The sequence below is a fragment of the Hibiscus syriacus genome, unplaced genomic scaffold, assembly GCF_006381635.1.
Source record: "Hibiscus syriacus cultivar Baekdansim isolate YM2019G1 unplaced genomic scaffold, ASM638163v2 tig00111402_pilon, whole genome shotgun sequence".
NCBI classification, from domain to species: Eukaryota; Viridiplantae; Streptophyta; class Magnoliopsida; order Malvales; family Malvaceae; genus Hibiscus; species Hibiscus syriacus.
The window spans coordinates 4,051,038-4,062,316 of NW_024063082.1; the positions used below are offsets into that span (position 1 = coordinate 4,051,038).

Consider the following 11,279-nt stretch of genomic DNA (forward strand, 5'->3'; position numbering starts at 1 on the left):
GATTAGATTCTTGGTTTTGCTGCAGAGATGCTGGATCTTCACAAGATCTTGGACTAGGATCAGATTCTTGGTTTTGTTGCAGAGGTGCTGGTGGTTCCATCTCCTTTTGGTTCTTCCTCCTCCGTGAATAGGTAATCAACTCATTATTAGTTGTTGATTTACTAGTGTCCAGATTTTGGTAGGAAGATTCTAGGGAGAGATGTTTAGAATTTGGTGATGGGTGAGATTGGTCAGGATTTAAAGAGAGCTAAACTGATTCATCAATATCCCAAATTTGATATTCCTGAGTAAAATTGGTCTCCCCCTGAATATCAGATTTAGGGTAATAGGGCTGGTGCTCAAAAAAGGTAACATCCATGGAGTGGTAGTACTGTTTAGTGTCCGATGAGTAGCACTTATACCCCTTTTGAGTTGGAGAGTACCCAAGGAAGATACACTTAAGTGCTCTAGGATCAAGTTTATCCCTTTTATGTTGATGGACATGAACAAAGGCTGAACACCCGAAAACCTCGAAGGGAATAGTGGAGATGAGACGTGTATTTGGGAAAAACTGAAGTAAGGTTTGACAAGGACTTTGAAAGTTGAGAATCCTAGATGGCATCCGATTTATGAGGTATGCCGCAGTGAGAATAGCTTCACCCCAGAAATGTTTCGGTACATGAGTAGAAAACATAAGAGATCTTGCAACATCTAGAAGGTGCCGATTTTTCCTTTTAGCAATTCCATTTTGCTGAGGGGTATTGACACATGAGCTTTGATGAATGATGCCATGACTCAAGAGATAATCATTGAGTATGAATTTGAAGTATTCTTTGGCATTGTCAGTTTTCAGAATTTGGATTTTGGCTTGGAATTGAGTTTGTATCATGGTGTTAAAGTTTTTGAAAATCTGACCTGCCTCTGATTTTTCTTTCGTGAGAAAGACCCATGTAAGCCGAGTGTGATCATCAATAAATGTAATGAACCAACGGGAACCAGTCACATTTTTTATTTTAGATGGCCCCCAAACATCACTATGAATCATTGAAAAAGGATGGGATTCTTTGTAAGATTGGTTGGGATAAGAATTATGGACATGTTTAGAGAATTGAAAAATTTCACACTTGAACTCATTTGGATTTTTATTATGAAATAGAGAAGGAAACAGTTTCTCAAGATACAAGAAATTCGGATGTCCTAATCTATAGTGCCATAACATGATTGCACTATCATTATTAGAACAACTGACAGAAAAAGAAGTAGGATTACCAGACACTAAACAATCGGACTGATAAGTTGTGCCTTGAGGAGGATTTGTAACCTCGAGAAGATAGAGTCCCGAGCACATTTTAGCACTGCCAATCGTCTTCCCCGAGTCCAAGACCTGAAATTCACACATGGTTGAACCAAATTTAGTCACACAATTCAGGTCTCGAGTAAGTTTACTAATTGACAGTAAATTGCAATTCAAATTTGGCACAAGAAGGACTGATTCAAGTGTAATATTCTCTGATACTTTAATAGAACCTGTACCAACCACTTTTGAGAGTGAACCATCGGCTATTCTAACCGTTAAGTGTTTATCACATGGACTGTAAGTAGAAAATAGGTTCTCATTTCCAGTCATATGGTCTGAAGCTCCAGAATCTATAATCCATGGATTTGACGTCTCTTTTTTAACATTGAGAGCGCTTAAAAAATTACCTTTTTGGGCTAAGGACCCAGTACCAACCACAGTGGAGGTTTGGGCATACAAAGACTGGTTGAACAGCTTCTGTAGAACCTCTAATTGTTCCTTGCTGAATGGAGTAGGTTCAGGTGAAGGTTTGTCATCCATTGAGACAAAATTGCCTCGCCCCTCTTTGTCGTTGGCAGACCGGGAAGACTTCCAATCTGCAGGCTTACCATGAATTTTCCAACAAGTGTCCCTAGTGTGACCAGGTCGGTTGCAGTGATCACACCAAGGCGTCCTTTCTTTGGTTTGGTGTCATTGGTGTTGTAGGAGTTCCCTCTAACAGCAAGGGCTGAGCTCTCAAGACTTGTCATTGGTTCTTGAGAGCCCATCATGATTTTCTTTCGACTCTCCTCTCTCCGGACTTCAGAAAAAGCCTCCCGAATATTAAGTAGAGGTTTAGATCCCAAGATTCTTCCTCTTACTTCATCTAGATTTTTATTTAATCCAATCAGAAACTTATATATTCTCTTCCGTTCAATGATCTGTCTATACCTGATTCCATCATCTAGACAGCTCCAATTGTGCTCCTCGAACAAGTCCAGTTGTTGCCAATAGCGGTTGAGTGTATTGAAGTACTGGGTTACTGTTAAATCTCCTTGACATAAGTCATGGAGAACACTCTCCACTTCAAACAGCTCAGATGTATTCTCATTGTTGGAATACGTCTCCTTTGCAGCCTCCCAGATTTCCCTTGATGTTTTGTAGAGTAGGAAGTTCTCTCCGATTTCATTTGTCATGGAATTGATGAGCCATGACATGACCATATTATTCTCGGAATTCCAGATTTTGAACTTCTCATCATCTTGGCTGGGCTTGGCAGCCACTCCTTTGAGATAATCATCTTTTCCTCTTCCGCATATGAACATCATAACAGAGTGGGACCATTGGAGATAGTTGTTCCCATTCAGTTTGTGTCCTGTAATGGGCATTAGATTGCTATCTCCACTACTGTTACTGGAGGCCATGGCTACCTGGTTGGAGGTTATTTGAGACACGGAAGCAGTTGAGTCACTTCTGCCGTATTTGGTCATATGAGGGATTTATGGTTCAGAGAATACTCTGATACCATGCTGAAAGTAGAGGAATTCTTTATTATTTTCAATATATTAAAACAGGCTACACGTTCCCTATATATAGATGCTGAAACACCTAATTTCTAGGGATATATACAACTTACCTAGAATAGGGTCAAATCTATCTAAAACATAAAGAAATAAACAGAAAATAAATATATACAGATATGGTAACAAGCTACCATAATCCCCTAAAAATATGGAACAAAATATTGATCTGTTTAACTCTGGATTTCCTTAATTTCGGCCCTCTAACACGCAAACAAATATGCATTCAAACTAAACTCCAAATAATTCTACATATAGCAATAGACAATACACTCAAAGGAAGGACAAAAGCATGTAAGCATTCAAATGAATATCTTCAGGATCAAAATTAAAGGACATCGCTATAATTTCATATAAAATGTCCTATTAACAATAGAAACTGTGATCATTTAGTTGATCTAGCAATCACTACTCTTCATAGAAAATAATCAACTTTCTAAACGACAGAAAATAATTGAAACAGAAACTTATAAATTTTAAGGCTAAATGTAGTTTCAGTTAAATGTATAATGTCTACACATGGAAGTGAACAGAAAAACCAATGAATAAAGTTATCGATACAATCAAAATAACCAAGCCATCATACTCAATGGGAGCCTTGAATGCATTCAGTGTCTTTGCAGCTTCATCCAAATTCTTCTTGGCCTCTTTTTCCCTCTTTTGGGCTTCCAAGTATTCAGTCCTCTTCATATCATACTTCAGCCATGGCAATTTCTTTTTCATAGAATCAACCTAAATTTACCACAAAAACACTTCAGTATGTTTTGAAGCAACTAAGGTAATAAAAAATAATGAGGCAAACCTTTTCTAAAAGTTCATCTCTTTGGCGAACACGCTCAACGTCTTTTTCTTGCTCAGCATTAAGCGCTACCAGCTGTTTCAAACTTTCTCCCATTGTGTCTACAGCCTAATAAAAATGGGTGAAGTTCAAACATAATGGTTTGTAAAATAACACCCAAAGAATTAGAGTTTGATCTCACTTTTTGATATTTTTTTAGTTCACGGCTTTTTTCTACAAGGGCACAATGTTGCACAGGAAGTTGAGGATCACCAACTGCTTTTTCGGTCTCTTCTAGGAGCTGAATGGGAGTTAATTTCGCAAACTCACAGACACGATCTTGTGGTAAGAACTATCCCAGAAAAGAACCAACCCACCCCCACAAAAGAGAAGGAAAGGAACATGAGCGAATACCGGTAACCGAACTGTCAAATACAAGGAGAAAGAAAAGAAGAAAACACGGGTATTTGCAGGCATGACATAAGTATTATCAACTTCAACCAAGAGAAAATTAAAATTTCAAAATCCAGATATCAGTTACTGAATACAATATTAGAGAATGAAATATGAACTTGTATCCAGCCAAGTAACCAAATAGAACTTAGAAGTACCGAGATAAATTGATATTATCTATCGCTAGAATTTGAATAAAAAAATCGGCATCCATTAATCTCCATCACAAATATGATTTGGTTGAACAAAACAAGGGAGGGGAAAAAGGGACACGCAGAGGGAGTTACAGGAGAAAGTCTAATGTAAATCACAACCGTTCACCATCTACTAAAATGCGAGATAATGCACCAAAGCATTACAGAATGGGCGTCAAAGTCTTTTTTTTTTATAGAAATTACAGGCCTCATTAAAAACCCCCTTCTTGATTAAAGGAATTCTTGGGAAAGTTCCTTAATCATTGGAGGGAGGAAAAGAGTGCCTTAGGATTTTATTGATCAGGGACTCATTACATAAAATACAACCAAGACACACTGTCAAAGTCTTAATGACTATATGTTTGTGTTTAAGACTCAAGGCTTCGTATTTTACATAGAAGCTGCTATTAATTAAAGCTTGATGAGAATAAATGTATAAAGTGCAAAGCTGAACTCCTCTAGCTTGGATATTAAGTCAAACCACTTAAAAATGCTGAATTATGAATCTTTTAGACTCTAAGCAGGTAGAATCTGCATGAGATAATAATATATGGGACTTCAATTTGGATCTATGTTCAGCAACTTCTTTTTCACTTACAAAACAACCTCAAGCAAAGCAGCAATATTGCATTATCATACACATACTCTTCCTCCAGTTTAGTTATTAAAACCCTAAATTCATTGAAAAATATTGCAAAAGACAGATTTTAAGAAAGACATTTCCCCCCTGAACTCTTCTACAGTTTTCCAACAGAAAACAATTGTAAAGCTTTTTATTGAACTATTGAAGCATTGAATCGGCCCTGTTACGATTGAAACCTTACAATATTTCAAGTTATTCTTTTAAAAAGTAAACATCCATTTCCAGATGTTAATGTTCAGTATTGCATCTTGCTAATATTTAAAGCGAAAAGCATGGGATAAACAAAAGATATGAAAAGAAATGCAGCTCAACAAAAAACTTTGTGGAATATGCTCAGAACATAAAATCTTGCCAACAAATGTTTGAGAATCTGATTCATCAGATCACATAATGTCCTCCAAAAAAATCTCAATAGTTTCCTTTACTTCAATCTTTCAATAAATAATCGTTCATGAATATTTACCCAAAGCACACTTGTATGCACCTTTTGTCTCAAAAGGCAACCAGCTGATCAATAGCATCTTGCCAAAAGGCTTTGAGGCAGTTCACTTTATCTAACCTTAGAAACTAGGCACACCTTGATAACGATGGAGCGAAGCAACAAAAGATAGTTTACAGTGACCGCCTCTAAAAAATATTCATTTATATCTAGTCTCCCAAATGAAATTTTTGCAACATGAAAAAATTGATATGAAACTATTATGACAAGCAAGTACATACAAAACAAACTCCGTAGACAATACGCTCAAAATACAGTAAAATGATATATCAGACAGAAACATCAAACATGCAAATTCAGTCATGAATGTTAGTTAAGAAAGATGACATGTAACTTCCAAACCGTAGTTCTAAAACTCACTTGTGTCAAATTGTTGACTTGGATGTTGAATTTTCGAATTACTTCCAATATCTCTCTTTTGGCCATAGGTTTGCCTGAATCAACAAATCATTGGTAAGTAAAACCATATTATACTTTTTTCTTAATGTTCCTTCTTTCCAATAAGAAAAATACTAAATCAAGTCTATAACCCCAATGGAGAGTTTCCTTCCATAGAGAGAGAGAGAGAGTTTTCACGACAACTAATCTATAAGAAAGTGGGACCATACACAAAGAAGAACAGAACATAGAAGATATGTAAACAAGCCCTAGAAAAAGAATAATGAACACCTTATATACAAGGTAACAAATATCAACCACTGAATTTAACTAAAAAAATCAGGCCAGTTACAGCCAATCCACCAAAAGCAAAGAGAAACTTATGTGCTATGTAAAATTATAGTACAAAAAACAAGAAGTAAAGTCAACCAATACAGTGGAAATCTGAAAAATTTAAGTACAAGTAGCTCCTAAGTTGACTTTATAGCCCCTTCCAATCAAATCCAACCAGTAAATATATATATTCCATGATTGACCAAAATGTTCGAATAGAGAATGAGCCATATCAAGAATTTAACATCTAACCATTGTACAACCACTCTGACTTGTTACGAATATCTATTTTACGGACAATAGTGATCTGCTCTTCCTTAGTGTAGCCCCTCAAAGAAATCTTAACATATCCTGCATCTTCCCCTCGCTTCACATATGCACCAATACTTGTGGCCCTCCCAAGCAGCTGTACAGAGTCAAACACCCTTTGTCTTAAACAGGCTACAAAATATAAGCTATAGAGTCAACCAAAGAATACCAACCTGAGGTTCACCGCCCAGACAAAGTGCAATAGCACATACAAGAGAGCTCTTACCAGAACCATTTGGCCCTATGACAAGGTTTAACCGAGGTCCAGGTTTGCATACCAAGTGATTGAAAGTCATAAAATTGTGGAGCTCAATCTCGGTGATATTTCCTGGCAAATAGTCATCTTCGCCCCTGGACAAAAAAAGTGAAAAATCCATTTATCCCAATTAGATGATTGCTCAAAATATGATAATGAGAAGTATAATAATAAAAAAATCTCAATTCCCTTTTTTCCAGTGTTTTGAAAACCGCTGCCTAGTCCAGTTTAATCTACACCGGTTGAACCGTTACTAGTGAACCGGCCGGAACCGTTGAACCGTTCAAACCAGACCGGCTGAAAACCGGAAAAAACCGCCAATTTTATTTATTTTTTAAAAAAAAATTAAACCAAACGACGTCGTTTGTTAAACGAGTCAAGTCGAACTCGAGTATTGCTGAGCTCGACTCGAACTTGAAAACTTTAAAAATAAGCTCAACTCGACTCAAACTCACGAGCTAAAAATTATCAAGTTCAACTCGAACTCGAAATATAATATTGAAACTTGAACACAAAAAGGCTTGAACTCAAAAAAATTTAGAAACTCGATTAAAACCTAAAATTCGAGCTTGATTGAAGTGAAAGAATAGTTTACTCAATACCCACCAAAAGTCTCCATGATTTTGAATGTCAAATTACCTCTACTATTTATAGAAGTTAGTTGTAATGCTCTTTTATGTTTCTTAGTCATGTGGGATTGTTTTGTTCTCATATTTTTACTCTTTAAACTTTTGGGATGTTATTCTATCTTTCTTAGTCATGTGAGATTGTTTTTAAAGAAAATTAAACCAAACAATATTATTTTGTTATGATTTTTTTAGCCTCAAATTTATTTTTTAATTATAATTATATTTATTATTTAATATGTTTTATCTTAAATATTATATTATAATTAATTTGAATCATTTTGTTTCAATTGATTTTATGGTTTTTAACTTATATATGTTATGGCTTGTTTTAAATATAATTTGTTATATAAAAAATTATTTTTTATTAAATATTTTTAGTATTTTTATTTAATTTTTTAAATAATTATGACGTCGTCCGATTCTTTCGACCGGTCGGACCGGTTGAACCGGTAAACCGATAGCATGATAGATTCGCTAACCGGTCCAATTCTGAAAACTATGCTTTTTTTCTCACATTTCCCTTCTCCCACGGACACATTTTCTCGGGAAACAAACAGACAAAACATGTGAGAGCCCAAATAACTCTATCTCCTCTTATCACCAACAAACAAAAATTCGAAGTTCAAACGCTCATTCTCTCAAACTGATCCTCTATGTGCCCCCACAATTTCCCGCGCTTTTTCGGTAACCAGTCGTGACACTGAATTTCACTCTAAAGTAAAGATAAAGGAGATTCTTTTCTTAAAATATAACCCTAATTTTTTAACCCTGAAGAATACAACAGCAAAAAAAAACAAAAAAGCATAAAAGAGTAATATCACCTTGAAATTTTGGGGCGCTTGACGCGAGGTTCCTCCATTGGAAGAACAAGAAACAACGAATTGACCAGACAGTTGCAATTAGAACGGTGACTTTAGGCAATGAGAATTTATTTAGGACAGAAGTAAAACCAATTGAAACCGTGGAAGATGATTGAATCAGACCAATCATCCATGGAATTAGAAAAACCCTAATTTTCGAAAGAGAAAGAGAAAGAGAATGTGTATAAGCTAGTAATGGCGGGAAACTAAAAAGCCGACCCGAAGAAAGGTTATATTATGAGTAGGCCCACCGACATGATTAACTCTCTCCCATGTAATTTTATGGTTTTTTTATAATTATTTTAATTTCTTTTCTGTGATATATTAAGATATTATTAGAGAAAAAAATAAAAGTATATATTAAGTTCACAATTATGAGTTAATTTTATTTATGCTAAATATAGTGACATGTGGTATTGAAAAATTAATACTAGATAAAAATTGTTAGAAGTAATTCATGCTTTGAATGTTATGATCATAAAATCCCTCTTGCATAATTTTCATTTTTTTTTATTTTATTAGTTTTGAATGATTATAAAATATTATTTATTCAAAAATTTCTTAATCATTTAATAATAAATATACAAACATTCTTACATATGTTCTATTTGAATTTAAATTTAAATTTTAAAGAAAAATAATTATATCTTAATCACAAAAATAGTTTGATTTATTCATAAAATTATATTTATCTTAAAAATAAATATTAAAAATATGTGTATAATGTTTCTGCCTTTGTGAGTTTTGTAGTTATATACGGACACAAACTCGATGACTGTCTCATAAATTCTTTAGGGTGCGTTTGGTTCACAGAATGTAAGATTACCACTGTGAATGTAAGATTACTAGGGAATATGATTACTGGGAATGTTGTATTTTGTGTTTGATTGTTTTAGCAGGAATGTAAGATTATAGTGTTTGGTTAAAGTAATAAAAGATTATTAGAATGTATATTTGATCAAATTGTCCTTATTATATATTTGTTTTTTTTTTAACAAGTTGGAAAATATTTATATATTTTCTTTAAAAAATTAAATTCATAAAATATATATATATATATATATATATATTTACAAAATTAAAAATATAAAAAAGTTTAATGAAAGGGTAAAATTTTATTTTACCTCTGAACTTTATATAAAATTTTAATTAGACTTTTTTCGTAAATCTAAAATAGTTTAAGGATAATTTTGTAACTTAACCTTCGTAGAATTTTTATTATTCAATGACAGAAGAATAATATATTTGAAAAAAAAATTAAGGGCATTTTAGTACAAAACACCGGTAATCCAACAATACATAAAGAAATGGAGGTAATGACATTCCCGGTAATATACCCCAAAAAATCTACTATTGATAATAAAACATTACCGAAAATGAGATTCCCGACCAACAAAATATGGAAATCACACATTCCTTGAACCAAACAACCCCTTAATATATTTACTTTTCAATAGAATTACATTTTAGTTTGTAGTGATAACAAAATTTAACTTTGGATTATCACTATTACTGATAAAAGAACTTTGGGTTATTATTATTTAAAATGTTTATATTGAAAATTGTTTTAAAATTTCCAACTAAATTAGCTTTTAAATATATTTTTATAAAATTTAATTAACTAAAATATTTTAAGCAAATAAAACCAGAGTTTAAAAATACCAGAAAAGTATGACTGATATTTTAATTAGAATAAACATATATACAAATCTATTATTTTATAGTGAAAATAATTTATTATTCACAATGATTATTTTTAATTGATCAAAATATTTTATTCAATTGATTTAATTAACGTTGTGTTTACTTATATCATCTATATTATATGAGATTTGAATCAATCACGTATGATCAATATATACTTCGCATGAATCAAGTGAATCAATGTTAATAAACTGTTGTTGTTTCTTAAGGTCCCGACTTTCAAGTACCACATATGCAACAATATGAACATTCAATATTAAATGATTTAATGTCTTTAAACAAATACAACGTTGTATTTACCATAGACTAATCAAAAGAAAAATATATTGAATTTGAAATAAAAGAAAATCCTCTAATTATATTAAATTAGTAGTATTATTATTATTATCAAAAGAAAACCTTAAACTCTAAACCCTAACTCTCCTATCAAATTTAAAATATTATATAATTTAATTATTTTCTTTATATTGTTATCAATGATTTAATTTTGCACTCTTAAAATTTTATAATACTATTTAAAATTTTAATGTATCTTCTTAAAATTTTATATCGATATAACTTCTAACATCCATCCATGAATTATCGACTAAAGTTCTACCATTCCAATGAAAGTTTTAATGTTCTTTTTTTCTAAATTACTGGGTAAACTACACGGATGACTATTCAACTATGGTAAAAAAATCATTTTGACAACCGATGTTTCAATTTAATCAATAAGACCATCTAACTATTTAAATGCTTCAATCAAGTCAAGCCACATGCCGTTAACATTTAACACATCAGGTGACATGGCGACTAAAACATTTTGGTATAATTACACATTTTGCCCCTATAAATTATATATTATTTTAATTTGGTCATAATCTTAATAAATTAAAATAAATTTAACAAACGAATCAAAAAGTATCATGTGACATTGGTGACACCTGTCATGACATGTGTCATCATTTGATTAGATGACTAAATTTATTTTCCACCAATTAGAGGGTGACACTAAATTGACACAGTATGAGCCAAATCATTGAGCCAAGACAACCAATTGATTTATATTGGACAACAAATAATATATATATATATATATTATATCTTAGTATATAAATGGTTAAGAATATTTTTTATATCTCAAATTTTAAAATTATATTTTGTTTTTATTTTAATATATTAAATATTTTTATTTTTTTTAATCTTAAAATACGTTTTATCTTTATCATTAGTTAAAATATATTTGTCAAAATACCTCAACTTAAAATATATTTAAATATTTTATTATTAATTTAATATAAAAATATATATTTTCTTATTATATTAACTTTTATTTTTTTTAAATATCTTAACTTAAATTATATTTTATTCTTAAGTTAAAATATATTTTGAAGTTAAGATATTTTAATATATTTTAAAAAGTTAA

General features: G+C 32.0%; 1 protein-coding gene across 1 annotated transcript in view; it reads right to left on the bottom strand.

The window, feature by feature from the left end:
• Positions 1-8,321, bottom strand: part of LOC120162121 (structural maintenance of chromosomes protein 5-like) — a 27,192-nt gene extending 18,871 nt beyond the window's left edge. Inside the window, exons 1-7 of the mRNA XM_039172298.1 lie at positions 8,129-8,321; positions 6,596-6,773; positions 6,366-6,519; positions 5,763-5,836; positions 3,816-3,965; positions 3,638-3,742; positions 3,422-3,567 (exon numbers count right to left, since the gene is read on the bottom strand). Of these exons, the coding sequence (XP_039028229.1) occupies positions 3,422-3,567; positions 3,638-3,742; positions 3,816-3,965; positions 5,763-5,836; positions 6,366-6,519; positions 6,596-6,773; positions 8,129-8,166 (845 nt within the window). The 5' untranslated portion in view covers positions 8,167-8,321. The remainder of the gene's footprint in view (positions 1-3,421; positions 3,568-3,637; positions 3,743-3,815; positions 3,966-5,762; positions 5,837-6,365; positions 6,520-6,595; positions 6,774-8,128) is intronic.
• Between the last annotated feature and the right edge of the window lie 2,958 nt (positions 8,322-11,279).